Consider the following 21,737-nt stretch of genomic DNA (forward strand, 5'->3'; position numbering starts at 1 on the left):
AGATAAAGCCTGTCTCATAGTAAATTGAGCCAAAGAAAGCGCGCTACTGTGGCGCCTCTAGTGGCGTCAGCCGGAAATTAATATTTTTAGTAGTATTAGTAACTAGTAACAATGAAGATGTGAAAGTTTCAGACCTGTACTATTGTTTTTCGCTAAATGCCGTATTTTGAAAATTGAACGACCAAAAATAAATCCGCACAAATAACTGGAGCGCCGGTGGAAAGATTGACAAGGCCTGGAATCCATAATAAAAGCAAAGAAAAATTAAAAGTATTTTTCTTTTGTACAGTTATACATAAGGTTTGTTATAAAAATAGGTTTTTACTTTTTGCGTGTTCCCTGTTCTTATAAATTCACATACTTTTTTTGCCGATTTTTCGACCTGCCATTATTCTACGGTTGTCTTAGAGTGGTACAGGGCCAATAAGATTCACTTTGTACCAAAACCAAATTTCCCAGAGTTTCGCCTCATCGAAAAACACTGGGCAGTCTCAAAACTTCGTCTTAGACAAACTGGTGAAATAGTTACAGATGTTCTTGTCAAGAGGAAATGAACGGAGGCTGCGAAAACGGTGTCCCATTCCACGACATGGGCGTTAATGCAGGAAACAAAAACAAAATACGTGAATTTAAAAAAACAGGGAACACGTAAATAGTAAAACCCTATTTTTATAACAAACTTTATGTAAAACTGTACCAGAGAAAAATACTTTTCATTTTTTTGTTTTTTGTTTTAATGGGTTCCCGGTCTTTTCAATTTGCTCAGTTGCCTCGGTGCTATAGTTATTTGTGCGGATTTATTTTTGGTCGTTCAATTTCCAAAATACGGCATTTAGCGAAAAACAATAGTACAGGTCTGAAACTTTCACAACATCATTGTTACTAGTTACTAATACTACTAAAAATATTAGTTTCCGGCTGACGCTACTAGAGGCGGCACAGTAGCGCGCTTTCTTTGGCTCAATTTACTATGAGACAGGCTTTATGTACGTTATACTACTGTGTCCAAAAAGTAAGGTGACATTGGATGTTAAATTTTGCGCGCCAAAAATAGCCCCTTGTTTTTATTTTTCGTATGTCACTATGCATGTTTTTGACAGCTGTGCCAAGTTTCAAGTCAAAATATCAACCCGGCTAAGAGCAGCAATTTTTTAAATTTGGTGCTACCTGTGTAATCCTCGTTGGGTAAAGATGTCTAGCACGAGCAACTTTGTTGAGCAGCGCTCGTGTATCAAATTCTGTTTGAGAAACGACATTACCGCTGCAGAGACGTTGAGAATGTTGGTAAAAGCATTCGGTGACAAAACAATGTCAAAAAAACAAGTGTACAAGTGGTACAGTGCATTTAAGGCTTTCTAGTATATTTTAGCATTTATTTATAATTTGAATAGTTTACAGTTACAGTTGAGCCAAACGCCTTGCTTCGATACGAATCAGTCGGCATAATTTTCTACGATATGGAAATCCACTAGAATATTTTCTGTGGCATGAATTAGTGGCAGAAGATTTACTTTGCATTAATTCCCGTTGTAAAATTTCCCACCTCTTGTACACAAACCAAAGCAAATGGCAGAATGGCCAATGTTTTTACGAATTACACAAAAGATTTCACAGTTTTGTGTTTTTCATATCGTGTTGTTATTTGTGCATTTTTAGTTAATAAAAATGTATCAATTCTAAGAAAATAACTAGTAAAAATTTTAAACATTAAAGAAAAACGAAGAAGGTTCAAAATTGTTTTGAAAACGTTCAAAATAACATTTCAAATTGTTTGTAATCAAAGCGTCAAAGTAGGCTTTGTGTCAAAATTGCATCCAATGGTTTAACATTTAACCATGGTCAAGTTTTATGAAGTATGATACTTTGAACATTGGATAACCTGATTTCATTTTCAAATCTATTAGTCAAATGCACGATTAATGCACGGAAAATGAATGTAGAAACTTTTCGATAAGCAAACCATAGAGGATATCCAAATTGGACAGCCAAACCAGAACCAGAACAGCCTTTACGAAACCTCGAAATATCCTCATGCCATTCCCAGTACGGCAATGTACTCATACTCCTCCCGTAACAACGCGCGAACGTGCAGCAGACTTACAGCAAACTTTTTCTCCGGCCGGTGAAAGCAATCAAACATTCAACACCCATCCCGTTTGAAAGCCGTAAACGATTTGCAAAACGTGTTCGAAAGCCCCGCAATAGCTCCACATCGCACCTCCCCCTTCGGATCCGGCTCGGGAGGTTCTTAAAAGTGACGCTCCGAAGGAAAGCACACGTGAACCACGGGACGACCACGGGGGTGCGGGCGGCACTGCAAACCCACGAACAAACAACCAACCGGCAGCCAACAGCATGCCGGAAAATGGAAAGTGGAGCGTGGTTGAAGCTCGGTCAAAACAACGCCGCTTCGCTTAAGGGGTTTGGGAATAGGGTGTCGGCAAAAACCCGTCGGAGGTTCGAGCTGAGCCTTGGTGGTCTCACGGGAACTCGCTGCTGATCGCGCGCATGCTGAAGCCCCGCTGAGACGTCAAGCACCGACGGTTTCGCTGGCTGGCTTGTGGATTTGATAAGCACTCTGATCGGCTTGATTGAAAGCTGCTTTTCGATTCCGAATCCATCCATCCGCCCGTCCGCTCCAAAATTTGCCAATGGAAAGCCAGACGAGAAGGCAACAGAGGCGTTGTGTGGAAAAGTTCAGCCTCAAAATCAACACCCACACCACCGACTGGCTGGAAGCAAATAGAATATGTGACGGGGAAGGATGCCGAAAGTTCCACGGTCTCGCACGGTACCGAAAATATGCAGATATGCTACAGATGACTGTAACCGCCAGCACGTAGCGATGCAGGAAGGCCAAGTCGGGCCAAGTATCACTCCGACGACGGACGATGCGGTCCTGTCTGGTTCTCTGGGTTAAATAATCGAAACAGGCGTGCACGTCAATTACGGACGCTCGGTGAAGCCGCACTCGTCGATCCAGAGCGGTCGATTGATCTGATCATTTGGACAGTTTGACTTAATCTGACCAATGCACGATTCACAATCAGGTTGATTTGCGTCAACACACCCAAAACAGCGGTCGCTGCAAAAATTGGGCATAATATTTTTATGCAACATTTCGAAAATGGATTCTCACGTTCCCAATTGTCCCACTGAACTTCGTACTCTAAAATCGTGCTGCACCTGATTTCGGGCCCCTGGGAAAAACGGCCCCGTACGTGTGCGTGCCAGCCGTGCCCATGGAAAGGGTGTTCCTTTCTGGGAAATGCGGCCGATTGCGAGAGTAGACACGTACGCAGGCACGGGATGCGTTAAACATTCAGCCAACGGTTACAGCTCTTTTCATTTTTACTGTCATCATACATCAATCTCAACCAACATCAATCCGGGCACCGGGTGTCGGCCGAGCCCTCAGATTTACCCCACCCGCTACCGAACCGAACCCTCACGTCGACGACGCCGAATAGGGGTTGTAAATTTCGCATATAATACGCAAAATGGTGCGCTCTCTCGGGCGGTAAGATAAACGATCCCATCCGCACGGTAAATCGGTACATCCGGCTTTTTTGTTGATCCCCTCTCACCGTCCCGATACCAACCGACCCCCCAAAAACAAAGCGTGCGTCTATTAGGATAGTGAAATATTTTGACGTTTAACAACGACTTGATTGACTAATGACCGACAGTTGTGCGAATTGAATTATGATACAAAGGAAACCGGGTTCAACCATGTCGGGACTGTCAGGGAATGGACAGCCGGTTTACTCCTGCGGACGAGAGAAATAAATCAAGGTAACAAGGTATCGAACGGCCGGACGACGGGTGAACGGGTGGATTAGCTCGAGTTTAGGAGAGTTAATTTTGTGTTGATTTGCTTGTTAATTTCTGCCAATAATTCACATGCATCCTCCACTCCCGGGCAGTTTTGTTTGCGCTTCTCGTACAAAAGTTTCCTTTCACTCATGGTTTGAGAATGCCCCCGGGAGAATCTAATTAATAGCATTGACACGATGCTAGATGGTTGTGATTTCTCGGTGTCAAGAGAAACATCCTTAGGCCGATTTCGATCGACACGTTACAGTTGACAGAACCATTTACCCAATCAACATATCTATTAGTCTGTTACCTAGTAAATGATGAAAGAGATAGTTACGTTGTTTCACCCATTTACACTTCTTTTCAATACACATTTTTCTTAGGTAATATAACAATTAAGTATGCAACAGTTAAAGCTATCTTCGTAGCATGATGAGGGTTGCCTTTGATGTTTCGGGATTTAGAAAAATTGGTGATGCAATCTGTTAAATTACAATTTTATCTTAAAGTTTGACGTTTTTGAGGTTATACGTTTTCAGAACGTTTTTAGTTACGAACGCTATTTGTGTTTTTAAAAATTGTGTCCCCCATATGGTGGCCCATGGAATCGGGCCAATTCCGTGGGTTCCAACGCGGACAAATTTTTTTTACAGTTAAATGTTCATGCAATATTAAGTATATGCTGGTCCCTGTAATACCTAAGGTTGTCTCTATCTCACAATAAGTCACATGCCGATCTTGCAATAACCGTTCACGCACAGCATCAATGTTTTTCGGAACAACAACTGATTTTGGACGACCTTCACGAAATTCATTTTGGAGTGAACTCCGTCCACGATTTAATTCTCCAAACCATCGATAAATACTGATCCTTGATGGAGCTTCATCGCCAAAAGTTGAATTAAGTTCATTGATGCACTACTGCTATGTTAATCCACGTCGAAAGTCGCAAAAAACAAACGCACGAAAATGTTCACGACCCAATTCCACAATTTGGCGGACATTGACACTTTTAACATTTTTTTAACAACACAAATAGCGCTCGTATGTCAAAACGTTCTGAGAACGGATAACCTCAAAAACGTCAAACTTTACGATAAAATTGTTAGTTAACAGATTGCATCACCAGTTTTTTCAAATCCAGAAACTTAAAAGGCACCCTTTGTAGTATTCTTCTCGTTGATACGCCTTGTAGCAAAACAAAACATGAGTTAATTTGTAGAACCGAATTTATTCTAATGTTAGTTGGATTAATGACACAATCCTAGTGTTTAATGTGCCCATTACTTCGGGAGGTACAAGCAAACATTAGTTCTACCAACCGGTAGGAGGATCTTTAAATTAAACATGCACCATAGAGACCACCACCAAATTGCCACCGAAAGCATAGCAGAACAATAAAAAAAACCCCTCAAATGAGTACAAGAAAAATGCTTTGCCTCTAGTCTCCACTCTATGCGACAATTTGTATTCCCTCCCCTCGGGCACCCCCTAAAGTTGGACCAAAACTTTCGCATTTAGTTCACCCCTCCCAAAGAAAACCTCGGGACCCACGACAAGTCACTCGATGCTCGCTGGGAAACCGCAATCGTGAAACAAAAGTGCATTATCGTTGCACCCACAGAACCCACAAAGTCGTTGAAAACCCACACAACAATGGCACGCTGCAGCTTGGAAACAATAACAAACGACAACGACAAGTTCCCGGTTCCGGGTCTTTCTGGGGCTTGCAGGCAGGGGGCAGCACATGGCGTGGTGTAGTTAAAATAAATAATTACAGTTTAATTATGTGGGGTTTCTTGTGCAGCGACATGTTCGGTAAAGGCATGGCACAAAACATGTACTTCCGTTTCACCAAAAATGCGAACACAAATACTGCCGGTTTGCCCGAAATTAAGCAATCACCATAACATTCAATGGGCGAAAATATGGCTCATTTAAAGTAAAAGAAATTTAATAACTCTCTTCCAACGCAGCAGAAGCAAACCGGTTGGTTTAACTCGTGAAAAAACACACGTTTAATATGTTTGCAAAACAATATTGGATTGCTGATGGCGGAAGGAAACTTCATTAAAATATAACGTACGGTCGGAACGGTCTCAATTGCACCGAAAACATTCGATGATGTGGAAATGGTTTCCTTTTTTTCAGAAAACAACCGTACCAGTGTACCGTGTGCAGCGATTCGAGAAACTCAAGACAAACGCGGTCATTACATCCACATTTAATTACTAACGAGCATCGTTTTGCCTTCGGGCACTCCGTTCTTCGAAAACCTCGGGCTTCCAAATGCTGTGGATCATATTCATCATGTTGCTTCGTTTTGCTTATCCTCGCATGTATGAATTCTTTAACAACGGACTAAGAGCACGTTAATAATTGAGATTGTATTTCGTGAAGTACTGCATGATGAATTCTCAGAAAACAATAGTGATGAATTATTAATCCGAACAGAGAAGGTAACATTCGTTTGATTTCTAACTAAATACACCTATCGTTCCAACATGTGTCATTCTACGAATATTTAAATTTGGTTTTCTCTATGCTATGACAGAAGTATGTTATTTGCGAACAAGTTTTAAGAAAAACTATAAACATTTACTGTAACATACACAATTGAATGCCTCAGTACTAAAAAGTGATTGTCAATAAAAAGCTGGGAAGCATCTTCATTTGATCGTCGGTATGTGTCAACAGGGAAGTAATAGCCATGTAAACTATTCCTCGCAAAAGCAAATAAACTATGCATAGTGTCTTCTCCGCAAATATTTGCATTTTTATTCATCATCACCGGCACGACGTGTCGCTGACTCTCTGTTATACGCCTCTGGTAAGCCGGGAACACAGTGTTCGGTGTGCGAGAAAAAAAAACAAGCATCGTCGATCACCGGCAGAACATTCAACTGCACCGAAGCATGGATGATGCACCACCTGACGAAAACGCAAAGCAGATGCGAGGGTGTGAATTTGGTGAGCGATTCAGTAAAACAGCGTTTCCAAAGTTGCCCGAAGCGAACAACACCGTTTTGCGCCAACTTTTCTACTGTTGCAGAACCATCATCCCCTTCGAGATTTACACAGCCGTACATCTCTGGCTGCGGATGGTGGTGAGTTCCTTCACTTTCACACTCGCACTCGTCAACAAAGTAAAGCTCCGATCTCTGATAGGGGATGAGCTTTGGCGACGTGTTTCAACCGGGGGGGTTCCAGGAAATCCTCGTTTTGTCTAAGGCTCATATGACGGTGCTCGGGAAAGGGAGAGGAAGGAATCCGGATCTGGTATGCAAAATGTATGCACCACAACCCACGGGCTAGCAGGCGGAGCAGCTGTGCAGCTGCTAAACAATGGACAAAACTACACCCGAAAGTGATGCTTGTCAAGCAATCCGACCGTGAAACGAGTCCTTACTGCCTCGGCACAGTTGACGCTGGAAACGGACTGTATCCTGCCAGAACCGAGTTGCGCCGCTTCCGGTCCGCTCGGCACAGGGGAGGGGAGGAGAGGGAAGGATTGGGCTGCCAGCACCGGAAACAGCATAAGCCATGCTGATATTTCACTAGCCACTCCTTCTTCCTGGGTGCCTACAAAGAAGTTTCCTCGTCGTCTAAGCACAAGGCACAAGGCTGGTGGAAAGCACGTGAAAATATCCCACACTCGTGCTGCTGCTGTCCAGTGACAAATCCTTCCTCGGCTTGGGGAAGAAAACCCATTTTCCACTGTAACGAAAACACTTACCATCTGGGAAGGGGGAAATATATGCCCGAGCTGCGGTATAGTTGATCCTGTATGCACTTTCAATCTAGCGCCAGTATTTTTCCGGGAATGTCTTCGCTTTTCCTGTTTCCAGCACGATGATGTAAACCACGTATTCGCTACATGTTTAGCGTAGGGGATTTTCTAATGACAATCATTATCTCGATGCAAATTGATTGATTTACAGTCATGTGACGTGCATTTTTGCTTGAACTCTTAGATTTCCTAACACCTTATGATTCAATTTCAAAATAGCTTCAAGAAATTCAACAACATTGAAAACAAAAACTTTCTATACTTCGACATGGCAACACGTGATTATGAACAGACTTAGATTGCTCTGTTCCTTCCACGCCGGTAAACAATCCAACTCCGCAATATCCCGAACGAACAACCAGCCCGCGCAGGATTTCCCCACACCTTTCCCCGGCCATTACCGATCTCATGTTATCGGCAATGAGGGCCAGGCAAACTTTGTCCTGCATACCGAAATCGCATATGTGCCCCACGAAACTCCGCTGAAGCTGATCCGGAGACAGGACAGCGGTCTTAGAGAAACCGGCCCTAGCCCCAGTCCTAGTCCGTCCGTCAGTCAGTCACTCGACAATCCCGGAACCACGTGCACGGAAGTGCAGCGTTAGTTTGTGTTCCATAAATTAAAAACATTTCCAGCGAACGGACCCCCCGGGGGGTGGTGGATACGTTGCACCGTGCACTCCGAAGCCCTCACGAGTCACGTGGAGTCCCCGTTCGGTTTGGCAACGGCACGTTGCATGGCAATGTGTAAATGAACACTTTCGCTGGCGGGTTGGAAAAGTTGCACCATTCTGGCGTGGCTCTGGAAGCGTTGGAAAGCGTCTAGGCATCGGAATGGAGTACACCAAGAAGTCGAAGAACGCCCGGGCATCCATTAGGACTTGTCCGTCGAGAGTAGGAAGTACAAGTGTCATGTGAAGCGAGTTTTTCATTTGCTCCGCCACGCGGAAACATACCCGTTGAAACAGCGGAAAATCCATGATCGGTTAATTTGTAGCGTTAGGATAGATGTTCAAAAAAAAGTCTCTATGATGTTCTTAAGTAGATTTCTAAGCAAGACACGCAATACTTTTGAAGGGTTGTTTGTTTTCAAACTTTAACACTACGACTACCGCGGTTTTTACGCTTAAAACTTTAGCGCAAATTATTTTCAATATTAACACGTTAAGCGCTACGTCGGCCCGTGGGGCCGACAGTGTTCTTCCCCGTACGCCGGCGTCGGTCTGCTCGGGCCGACAGAGCCCGTTGGGTAGGCCGGCTTTTCTACGAATCGCTCGCAGAACGGAAAGCAGTGAAATTTGGGCATAGCGCTTAACGTGTTAAAAAGAAAATTTTACTTTCCACATTCCATTGGATATGTAAAAGTTATGCATTAACATTTGGTAGAATTGTTCAGCCTTAAGAAATAAATGTGATTGAAAAGTACCTGACCAGTCAAAATGACTGGTCCGGTAGTTCTAGTGTTAACCCTTTGCGCTCGAGAGCGTTTCCGCCTAAGCGAACCAGCAACTCGAGGCGAAATTGACCAAATTTCGGCGGACTTAACGGTACGCGGACTGACCGGCCGCGGTGGGCCCCGATCTAGCAACGGGGCCTGAATCTTCAAGGTTTCCCTTCATATTTAAACACAAATTCTATAGACTTCATCAATTTTCCTAAAAGATCAACAAGTACTCAATTGTAACCGGACAATAACGGATAATTTTACTGAATCCTATAAAAAATATTGCCAAAAACCATGACGAATTAATCGAAGGATGCTGCAATATATAATCAGAATTGAAGAGTATCAATTGTAAAGAAGCATGCATTCGCATAAAACCCAAAGAATTTTGGAATTTATCAGGCATAGGCAGTTTCAATGCAAGCAATGCGTTTTTGACATGTCCTATTAGATGTTGCCATACATTTGAAAAAGCTGCAAATAGCGTAGAAAAAGTTTACAGTTATGTAGTTTATTCATGACTTAATCGTAAGTATAAAAATGTCACTTTTAACGTTGAAGCGCATGCATCAAAAACGGCAAATTGAGTAAGACTTGATTGGCTCACCAGCTTTAACCGGCTTGGCGCCGTAGCAGCGCCGCTCGAGTGGAAAGGGTTAATTATCTTGACTTTATCTTGCATCGGTCATAAATTAAAACATTTAAAAAAACTCCTAAATTTAAGAATTTATGTGGCCAATTTAGGGGGCCCGCGACAGCCGAGCGGTAGCGCCGGTTAGAACATCGGCCCATAAGCGCCGTGGCTCACAACCTCGACGGCGTGGGTTCGAATCCCAACCGAGACCGGACCCTCCCCTGTACGAGAGGACTGACTATCCACGTACACATAGGGTAAAAAGTCTCCTAAGACCTTTACAGGGCAGGCATGACCAACAAGGTCGTTACGCCAAGAAGAAGAAGAAGAAGATGTGGCCAATTATCATGAAAACTTAGGTTATCTCTCAATAATATATAATAATGAAGCCATCAAGCCATCTTTTATTGACGATTTTTCAATTTTCGTTATCCAATATCTCAAAAACGGTTTAATAGTTCCTCAAAAAAATGAAAAGGCTTTTGTTAAAAATCCACAATTCTGAGGGTTAATTTCATATAACTGTTCTAGGAGACTCCTGGAAATGAGATTGTGACCGAATGCTCCAACGGTACGTGCACTTTACATACTTCGGAAAGCACTTAAAACAACTCAATCCTTTTCCACGGCTTCTTATCGAGATGCACGTTTGTTGTCCCGGTGTCCATCCTGCCATTGGAATAAAACATAAACCCATCGGTTGGCCATTCATTCAACATTCCAGCTGGCCGCAGCAAAGTGGGCACTTAATTTCCACATCGCCAATTTATTGCTTCCCCTCGATGGCCATCCATTAATCAAAGGCGCGTATCATTTAAATGAGCACGAGGACGGCCGCGCTATCTTCCGAGAAGGAACCGACGGAAGGGGGAGGGTGGGTTGGTTGGGAAAAAGGAGAAAGAAAACTATCGAACCCAGATCCACCCACCCGTCCCAGCTAGTGGGCGGTAGGTATTGTTCAATGGATTTTCAAGTGGTCACTTAAGCGCACAACATCATCGTTAAAGTGCGAACAACCGATCTCCGGCCGATGGCGAGGGGGCGAGAGGCACTGGACGTTGAGAGCTCCGTCCGGCTCAAACAACTGTAAAACAATAACGCAGTCGAACCGCAATCGCAATATCGCCCTGTTCACGCGCACGCACGCGTCCTCTTTTCCGACGGAAATGGAAATGAAAGCATTGGGATTCCTGAATTATCCTATTAATTACCGTTATTATCTGCATTAATCACGATGACAGTTTAAAATTGATTATTTTTCAAACAGTACAACCACACCCGGTGTCCGGCCGTGTTTTTTTTTCTTTCGTCCCTCGCCCTCAATCACCTTTCGCCCGACCGGAACGGAAATCCAACGGCACTACCGCATACCGAAACCCGGTGTCCAACTCCATTCGACGGATTCCGCGCGACTATAATGAATTGATGCTGGCCCCACGCAACCCTTAGATAACTCATCATGCCACACGGCCCATTTGCTTTCTTTTTCCTCCCACCGCAACGAAAGCAGAGGATTTCGGTCCTTCCGCATTTCCGGGTGGTCGGCTTTTCCGGGAGTGGGTGGGTCGGCGGGCGTGATGGTGCAAAAGCGTCCGGGTTGCAGCCTCGGTTGCCACAGATTGCCCGGCCAGATAATGTTGTCCGGGGCGTCGGACGATGTGCTGCGAGATGGTATTAAAAGCCCATTTCACGTCGAAGCCCATCGTCGCGGAAGGTGAAATTCGCTGCGTCAGCGACAGCTGGATCGGCCGACGCGGAAGCACCTGACGGTTGCACTTACCGATAGGGCCGATGCGAATTATTTTAAACAAGTGGAAACATTAATTTTCAATCACATAATTTTTGGGCTAAAAACGAAACCCCAATAGAATTATGCAAATAATAAAATAAAGAGAGGAAAAGCTCACTTTACGTAAGTTTATATTATAAACCTATATTCGATTGGTGGAAACAGGAGATAATCCTCTTTTTTTAAGTCCAAACTAATATAATTCGATTGCACTAATGGAAATACAAGCGCATGACCGCTTTTTTTCTGTCCCGACCTGTAATACAGTTCACCTGAGAGCTCCCACAAATTTAGTCCACTCTAAAGCAGGGCAATGAAATCTAGTTGATGCTCCAGTGCTTCCTATCGGCCACTTATCGATAACTATCCGCCAACCAATGTTCCGTTCGCAGGATAAACTATTCGAAAAATCTTCTCCGTCCACCTAATCATATCCACTTTTCCCGGGCCTGGCCATACTTTTCGGGCACGCCCCTACTTCACTGCGAAATGGAGGCGCCCGGTACATAGGTAACAGGGTGGGGGGCGAGAGAGGAAATGCACCAGCCCAGCGCGGGTGGTGCCCACTTTTGGAAATTGGTCCAAAGGCTGCCGAACGAACCAGTGCCCGGCGCGGTCGGCCGTAATTATGATGATAATGTTAATGATATTTAAAACTGACCGACCCATTCGTACCCTTGGACGAAACGATTGGACCGGTTCGAACAGAGGGCTTCCGGATGCGGCACTGGTGTCCGTTGATAGAGGGTTGCATTCAGCACTCGAGAGGCCAGCAGCTGTCCACTCTGCCGAACTGGCTCATGGAAAACGTTCCGAAGGCCTACTAAATGACCGCATTGACAGGCTCGAGCTAGGCACAACGTGGAGAGGAGGGCGTGCAAAATATGACGGGATTCCGCAAGCTTATGAAACGATAATAGTGCAAACCGTTGAGTACGTTGCGGAAGGAAAGCCCACCTTCAAAAGAGCCGTTTGGCACGGTTTTTTCTACCAACCGAGTGAAGCTCTCGCTATGATGAGGTGTAATTGATCGTATAAATTTTTTTATCAATTACGCTTCGCGCTCAAACCGCATCGTATTTCCCCGAACGGATGCGCACCGCGCGCTCGTAACAGGTGGTTATGGTAGTTTATTTTAAGCATGCCACTCAGGGCATCCCGGTTTTTTATTCAGTTTGTCTGCTCATCACTAGGGACTGCGGAACGGGCAAAACAGGCATGTAAAAACTGGTAAAATAACTACAGTTTGATGTGCTGAAAAGTGGAATGAAGTATACTTTTCCGTTGGTGCTTAATGCACCGTCGATGTTCGTGAGTAGTGATTCACATTAACGGAATTGGTATGAAGCACTTCGTAGCTAGGATGCCTTTTTACATAACGTTCCATTTGGAAAATGTTTCAATTTACACTTTAAAATTCCCTAGAGCTTCTGTGTGTGTAATTAAAAAAGGGAGTCACATAACATCGCTCTTTTTATGAAAAAAACGTCATTTAGCAATCAGGTCGAGAGGATCATGTTCGAAAAAAAAATAAAAAGGATTGAAATAACAAATTAGAAAATTAAATACATTTAACTAACATCTAAACCAAATAAAAACATAAGTATATTAAACCAGATAAAATATCCACAAGGGAGTATCTTAGGCCCCACACTATACAATATCTTTACTCCGATATTCCCACCCCAAAAGGATGTGTCATTGCGACTTACGAAGATGACACCGCCTTAATCTCAACCAGCAAAGTAACGAAAACTGTGATCCGCCATCTTCAAGTCTATTTAGATAAGTTTTACAATTACTTCAAGAGTTGGAAAATTAAAATTAGCCCCTCGAAAACTGAAACCATATTTTTTCCATACAAATTAAATAAACCCGTTATTCCAAAATCTCACCAAAACTTACATATGGATGGGAGAAACATAAACTGGAGTGCAACAGTCGTATACATTGGCCTAACATTAGACAATAAATTAATATATAGCCCTCACCTAGACAAACAACAAACGAACAAACAACAAACTGGATAAACTCATAAGATTATTATATTCACTGATCAAAAGAAAATCAAAGCTCAATTCTAAGAACAAATTACTGATATATAAAACAACAATACTTCCAATGATACTTTATGTATCTCCAGTATGGTCACAGTGTGCGAGCACACACAAAAAGAAGTTGCAAATTAGAGCAAACAAGATACTAAAAATGATGTTGAACCTTCACTGGAGGACCCCTACAAATCGTGTTCTGGAGCTTGCTAGAGTGGAACGAATCAACATTCAGCTGATCAATACAAATATATCAACAAGAGCTAAATGTTTCCTATCAATACATGAATTGATTCGCAACTTAGTTTCATAAGTAAATATACTAGTTTAAGATTAATATAAGTAGCAATAAATTAGTATGTAAAATGTTTTAAGCTTTAAAGCAACAACCAGTCCATTACACCATCTTTAAACATCTCCTCAAGTGATGTAAGTAAATTCTTAGTAGCTGCCATCCTGTCAACGAGAATCTCCACACATGTAAATATTTTTAACATAATAAAGCTTCAATTTCCTTTAAAAAAAAATAAACAGATAAAATATAGCAGAAGCGAAGAGTCCGAATAACGATATGTATAATAACATAAAAAAAGAACATTAACACAATCGCAGTGAAAGCAATCGTCACTATAATAATCACATCCAGCATTTAAAAAAACAAAACCTGGACAATAAAACATGATAAATGTTTTATAATTTACACACAAAACGCAACCCATACGAGGTGCCCATTAGAGCAAAGTTGCACGATAAATGATGCCACAACTCGGTGGTAAACTACACGCGTTGCTGTCAAAATTGGAATTCGTTTGAAAGTACGTAAATTAATTGCCTAAGTGTGTTGATTATGAGCGTGTTTTTTTTTTTTTTTGGTTAACTTACTCCGAGGAAAAACCGCTGATGTTTGCGTCCGGGGGATTGCCACCAACCCTCTTCCCGATTCCCCTTCGGTTGACATTGAAAAAGCACCACACAGGTTCGTTGTGCGAAATGGCCCAACAATCAATTATCGGACAAAACCATGGGATAATAATCGTTAAAACAAGGAATTCTCCCGATGGAATCGACCTAACCAGTCCGATGCGACGGGCAAACGGGGTGGTTGGAGGTCGGGAGGCCAAACACACTCGCACTCGAAATCGCAAATCAGCACTAATAAAAAAAGATTAATCAAGCTTACAGCAGCCAATCCCGGTTTCCCATTCCCCCCCCCCCCCCCCGGTACCCGCAAAGGTGAGAGCAAAGCCACACCCCGGAGTGGGACGTATTTTTGCGGCCAAATAAAGTGCAACACAAATCGTTCGTCGGTTTTTGTCGTGCCACCTTTCCTCGGTTACAATGGCGTGTTTCTCCCTTCTTTTCCGTGGCTCCCCCATTGGTGCGTTTGTTCGGGTCATTTCGTTCGGTAAACTAGCAGATATTTATTAACCATTAGCTGGAGCGTAAAACAATCCACAAAACCGGCAGTTCGACAAACGGTGGTTGATTTTTTATTGCTTCTACGGTATAATTGAAACCACTCCGGTTTCCTCGTTTTTTTACTTTTTTTGAGGGTCTAGTTGAAACACTCTGGAGTGTACTGCAGTTGTTCATTTATTCAGAAAGGATGGGTGGGGAAGAGAAAGAGTTTTGTTTACACCGATCCCCAATTAGCCATGCAATCGGCCGATCGATCAAAGACCGACGGAAGTAGGCGTATTGGCGTATCCTTCACTGGACATGGAAAAAAACTGCTCCCCACGCGTGCGGGTACGTGCATACGTGTGTGTGCGTGGGTGTGGGTGCCATGTTTGCGCCCCGTTTTGTGCGTCTACCGTGTGGTCAACCATTTGTTAGCACGTTAATTCATGTCACCCACGGGTTTGCGAAAACCGTTCGAGAACGAGAGCCCAGCAGCTTCAGCGTGTGCGGTCGGAACTCCGGGCGGTCGCCTCGCGGGCTGCAGGCGCTTTGGCCACAAGCTAACACAACACCGCACCCCGTGCCAAACCCACCCCCGTCCCTCCCGAGCCTTCGAAAGTACCGGATGTGAACCGGTGCACCAAAAATCCGACCGACGGCCGACAGGGAGCATAAACGCATGCACGAACCCGAAAACCGCGAGACCCGGGCGAACGGCATATACGAATGCGGTTTCCGTCAGTGCCGTCCGTGGCGCAGATACTTTCCCGCTTCACTTTCACCCTGTCTGCGCGAATGAGTGCGTAGGCCGTTGGTACGGTTCCGTGTTTGCTTTTAATCAAATTGTTTCCCCTACCCCAAAAGAGGACACAACCCCAGGGGGGGGCGTGGTCCGGGTGAAAGGGGAAAATTGTATGCCAACATTTCGACATGCCGAAAAACCCGTGCGTGTTCGCTTCTTTCTTTTGTGTTTGAAATAAATAAAATCAAATTTAAAAAGAAAACCTCACAAGCTAATGAACGCAAACAGTTAACAGTAAAAACCTAACGAAAAAATTAAATGAAAATCTATCCATTTTCGTTACATTTGCGGTAACAAAACCATTACTTGAGTACTTCTTCGAACTGTCTGTATGGTCACATTAAAACAAACCCAAGTCTGTACTAAATTTGCCATACCCAACCAAACAACTATTGGGATGACATTTGCATTGAAAAAAGCAGACAAATTTTAACGACTTTTCATGCAAAAACGGAAAACGATAGCAACTTTCTGTTGAAAACAAAATATAGATTTTTAGCATTTCTTTAAAATTCAAAACAAGTTAGACAGCTTTATCATTTACATTGAATACGCAGTGGTAAAAACATTAAACCAACTACATTTGATTATATGTGAGAGCTTACAGCTTTATTGCGGAACGAACTTGTTTGAAGTTGTGAGACAATTCCTGTTTGCCGAAATCAGCTGATTTGGATTTTTGACTATTTGGTCACTTATGGAGAAAGGTTAAGAAACCATTTGGAAGCCAGAAAAAAGGGCTTAACCATTCCATGGTTTGGGCCAGAAGATCGCTTCAACTAGCCTTATACTTGATAAGAACTTGTAAAAGATGGACGTTTGTTATACAGATGAGTCGATCGAAGCCAGTTACTCAAACAAAACGGCTCGAAGCTCCTGTCAAACATGCTTTTGTAAATCGTGGATAAAAATCAGTGAGAGTATGCTGAGCACAAAGTATGATGTGAAAAATCTTCAGGAATTAAGCAACTTTATAAGGAAACATCATAAAGAGTACGATTAAAGGTTTGGACATACCTGACCACAGTAAATCATGCTCAAAGATCATCGAAGGAGTTGAACCAGCAGCGGCCCTCACGGTAAGCGAACTAAGCGGCCGCCGGGGCCCCCGAGGGCAATGTGGATCACATAAGTAATAGCAGCATTCAAAGCTGGATTTCAGCAAATCAAGGAAGCGTTGAAAAAAATAGTTACTGCTGAAAATGAAAAACAAGGGACAATTTAGGAAGCAAAAATCATTGTTAATAAAAATGTCTAAATTTGAAATTTATTTAATTTACATTATCTGGAATAGAATTTTGCAAAGAATGAATGCGACCAATAAGTCACTACAATCAGTAGAATGCGAAATAATGAAAGGGTCAATTTTATTTCGATCTCTCACACATTTTGTAAATAATTTCACTATTCCTCGAATTGTAAAAAAACATAATTTTTTGAGTAAAAGAAACAATGAAACGAAACTAAATCCTGCATACACACCTCAATCTTGAATAAATGAACAAAACATTTGCAAAACTTACAAGGACTAGGCTGATGATGCAACGCTTCAATATAATATTTTTAAAAATCAAAACCTAAAGATTGATCAAAGGGGGCTCCGTTTGACTTCCCGCGTGGGGCCAATTAATTCAATAATCTCGAAAGTAGGCCCCAAAGTATAACTTTACTCGAACTACTGGAATTCTTTGGAATATGCAATTTTGCTCTGTCTGCCTACAACTGTAAACATCAGCTCCTAGTTTAAATAAGTCTGAAACTCCTTTCCTCAATACCCAGCTTGCGAAGAATAACAAAACCAAACTCATTCCGATATTTAAAAAAACATTCCACTCCTCCTCTCCTCCTCCTGAGCTTGCGCCAATTTGCTCATCCCGAGCTGCGATTTACCGTGCTCATCCCGAGCTGCCTTCAACCATGCTCGTCCCGAGCTGGCCTAAACGATATTCGTCCATCAGCTGCCCTCAACCAGAACTCGCCCGAGCAGCCCTAAACCAGAACTCGTCCGAGCTGCCCTCAACCATGCTCATCCCGAGCTGCGCTTTACCGTGCTCGCCACGAGCTGCCCTCAACCGTACTCGCCTGAGCTGCGCTTTACCGTGCTCGCCACGAGCTGCCCTCAACCGTACTCGCCCGAGCAGCCCTCAACCGTACTCGCCCGAGCTGCCCTACAGAACTCGCCCGGCCAGCCCAGAACCAGAACTCGCCCGAGTATCCCTGAACCAGAACTAGCCCAAGTATCTATGAACTCGAATCCCAGAACTCGCCCAAGTATCCCTGAACCAAAACTCGCCCGAGTATCCCTGAACCAAAACTCGCCCGAATATCCCTGAATCAAAACTCGCCCGAGCAGCCCGGAACCAGAACTCGCCCGAGCAGCCCTGAACTAGAATTAGTCCGAGTATCCCTGAACTCGAATCCCAGAACTCGCCCGAGTATCCCTGAACCAAAACTCGCCCGAGCATCCCGATACCAGAACTCGCCCGAGTCCTTATATATGTACGATTTACTGTATGAGTATGTACGATTTACTGCCCTTACTGCTCCTCCTGAGCTTGCGCCAGTGTGCTCGTCCCGTGCTGCGCTTTTTCGTCCCGAGCTGGCCAACTTGCTCATACCGAGCTGTCGTCAACCGTGCTCATCCCGAGCTGCGCTTTTTCGTATTCGTCCCGAGCAGCCCTCAACCGTACTCGCCCGAGCTGCCCTACAGAACTCGCCCGGCCAGCCCTGAACCAGAACTCGTCCGAGTATTCCTGAACCAGAACTAGCACGAATATCCCTGAACTCGAATCCCAGAACTCGCCCGAGTATCCCTGAACCAAAACTCGCCTGAGTATCCCTGAACCAAAACTCGCCCGAGTATCCCTGAACCAAAACTCGCCCGAGTATCCCGGAACCAACACTCGTCCGAGTATTCCTAAACCAAAACTCGCCCGAGTATCCCTGAATCAAAACTCGCCCGACCAGCCCGGAACCAGAACTCGCCCGAGCAGCCCTGAACCAGAACTCGCCCGAGCTGTCCTCAACTGAGCTGCGTTTTTGCGTACTCGTCCCGAGCTGCGCTTTACCGTACTCGTCCCGAGCTGCACTTTTCCGTACTCGTCCCGACACTACCACTCTATTTTCGCGCGTCCGTCCGCTACACTGCTCGGGGTAGAAAATATTTTTTTTGTCTTGTGTACTGTTTGTTGTGTCTTGTGAATTCGCCCGAGTATCCGCCCGAGCTGCCCTACAGAACTCGCCCGAGTATCCCTGTACCAGAACTCGCCCGTGTATCCCTGAACTCGAATCCCAGAACTCGCCCGAGTATCCCTGAACCAAAACTCGCCCGAGTATCCCGGAACCAAAACTCGCCGAGTATTCCGGAACCAAAACTCGTCCGAGTATTCCTAAACCAAAACTCGCCCGAGTATCCCTGAATCAAAACTCGCCCGACCAGCCCGGAACCAGAACTCGCCCGAGCAGCCCTGTACCAGAACTCGCCCGAGCTGCCCTCAACTGAGCTGCGTTTTTGCGTACTCGTCCCGAGCTGCGCTTTTCCGTACTCGTCCCAACACTACCACTCTATTCTCGCTCGTCCATACTCTACACTCTACACACAGAAAATATTTTTTGTCTTGTGTACTGTTTGTTGTGTCTTGTGAACTCGCCCGAGTATCCCAGAACTAAAACTCGCTCGAGTATCCCAAAACCAGCTGCGCTTTTCCGAGCTCATTCCGAGCTGCCTTCAACCAGAACTCGCCCGAGCAGCCCTGAACTAGAACCCTCAACCGTGCTCATCCCGAACGGTCCTCAACCGTACTCGTCCCGAGGTGTCCTCAACCGTGCTCGTCCCGAGCTGCCCTCAACAGAACTCGTCCGAGCAGCCCTAAACCAGAACTCGCCCAAGCAGCCCTCAACCATGCTCGTCACGAGCTGCCCTCAACCATGCTCATCCCGAGCTGCGCTTTACCGTGCTCGCCACGAGCTGCCCTCAACCATACTCGCCCGAGCAGCCCTCAACCGAACTCGCCCGAGCAGCCCTCAACCGTACTCGCCCGAGCTGCCCTACAGAACTCGCCCGGCCAGCCCTGAACCAGAACTCGCCCGAGTATCCCCGAACCAGAACTAGCCCGAGTATCCCTGAACTCGAATCCCAGAACTCGCCCGAGTATCCCTGAACCAAAACTCGCCCGAGCAGCCCGGTACCAGAACTCGCCCGAGTATCCCTGAACCAAAACTCGCCCGGGCAGCCCGATACCAGAACTCGCCCGAGTATCTCTAAACCAAAACTCGCCTGAGTATCCCTGAACCAAAACTCGCCTGAATATCCCTGAACCAAAACTCGCCCGAGTATCCCCGAACCAAAACTCGCCCGAGTATCCCTGAACCAAAACTCGCCCGAGTATCCCCGAACCAAAACTCGCCCGAGTATCCCTGAACCAAAACTCGCCCGGGCAGCCCGATACCAGAACTCGCCTGAGTATCCCTAAACCAAAACTCGCCTGAGTATCCCAGAACCAAAACTCGCCCGAGCAGCCCGATACCAGAACTTGCCCGAGTATCCCTGAACCAAAACTCGCCCGAGTATCCCCGAACCAAAACTCGCCCGAGTATCCCTGAACCAAAACTCGCCCGAGCAGCCCGGTACCAGAACTCGCCCGAGTATCCCGGAACCAAAACTCGTCCGAGTATTCCTGAATCAAAACTCGCCCGGTATCCCTGAACTCGATCAAAAGTATCCCTGAACTCGAATCCCAGAACTCGTCCGAGTATCCCTGAAACAAAATTCGCCCGAGCAGCCCGATACCAGAACTCGCCCGAGTATTCCTGAACCAAAACTCGCCCGAGTATCCCCGAACCAAAACTCGCCCGAGTATCCCTGAACCAAAACTCGCCCGAGCAGCCCGGAACCAGAACTCGCCCGAGCAGCCCTGAACCAGAACTTGCCCGAGCTGTTCTCAATCGTGCTCATCCCGAGCTGCGCTTTTCCGTGCTCGTCCCGAGCTGCGCTTTACCGTACTCGTCCCGACACTACCACTCTATTCTCGCGCGTCCGTCCTCTACACACCACTACGCATGCACAGCCAACCCTGAAAGAGGCAAACTAGCGGAGCGCTAGCGCTCCGCAAACTTCAGCATGCACGTGCTCTTTGTCACTTCTCTTTCACTGAGACATACTTCGAGTGTTTCCCACAGGCCGAAAATAAAGAAAAAGCAATGCGATACATTATTTTGCTGGGAAAATCAAAAACCTGGCAGGATCGCCAATGCGTAACTTGGCCGTACTGTGGGAAACACCCGACGTGTGGGCTGCTACCGCGCACGGCTAACGTTCACCCCGATTCCCGGCACAATGTGCTTAGAAGCGTACTGTTGAACCACCGTGCACCACTATGCCACGCACAGTAGGCCAGCTCATTAACTCATAGCACACAGTACACTTATGTTTTTCTCTTTTAGAAATGGACAGCGAACGAGATCATACAAATTTTAGTATACTTAGAAATTGGCTAATTATTGTTGATTTTCATAGTCAAGACTTTGGTAGAAAAGTATAGTATAAACAAGTTCTATGGTATAGGAATATGTAGGGCAATAGAAATATCTGTAGAGCCCCGATTACCCTACCGCTTGGGGCCCCGGGGAATAGATTGATCCGCCTCTGAGTTGAACCGGATAAATATAATGTATACATATACCCTACTCTGGTAACCCTCCTTATGCCTCTCAACTACAAACATTTGAAAAAACATTCGCTACTCTGAAAGGTACTATTCCAACATTTTAAACCCCAAACGGAGTAGCATTTGAACATAAAGACCACACAACAACTGTCAAACATGACTGGTTTTGTCGGCTATGGCTAAAGTTTCGGCCAACGGAGCGTCCTTTCTGGCCGTCGGAATATTTGTTGAAAGTACTTAAAATATATCACGTTACAACCAAATTTATTTCATTTAGTAAGCTTGATTAACTTTTTTGTTATCGCCGACGGAAATATGTCTATTTTTTTTTTTTATGCAAA

The 21,737-nt window shown here is 44.9% G+C and overlaps 1 protein-coding gene across 1 annotated transcript in view; it reads left to right on the forward strand.

Moving 5' to 3' along the window:
* Window positions 1–21,042, forward strand: part of LOC131294445 (uncharacterized) — a 68,651-nt gene extending 47,609 nt beyond the window's left edge. The window contains exon 2 of the mRNA XM_058322492.1: window positions 20,972–21,042. Within this exon, the coding sequence (XP_058178475.1) occupies window positions 20,972–21,042 (71 nt within the window). The remainder of the gene's footprint in view (window positions 1–20,971) is intronic.
* The last annotated feature ends 695 nt before the right edge of the window (window positions 21,043–21,737 follow it).

The sequence above is a fragment of the Anopheles ziemanni genome, chromosome 2 (genome assembly GCF_943734765.1).
Source record: "Anopheles ziemanni chromosome 2, idAnoZiCoDA_A2_x.2, whole genome shotgun sequence".
NCBI classification, from domain to species: Eukaryota; Metazoa; Arthropoda; class Insecta; order Diptera; family Culicidae; genus Anopheles; species Anopheles ziemanni.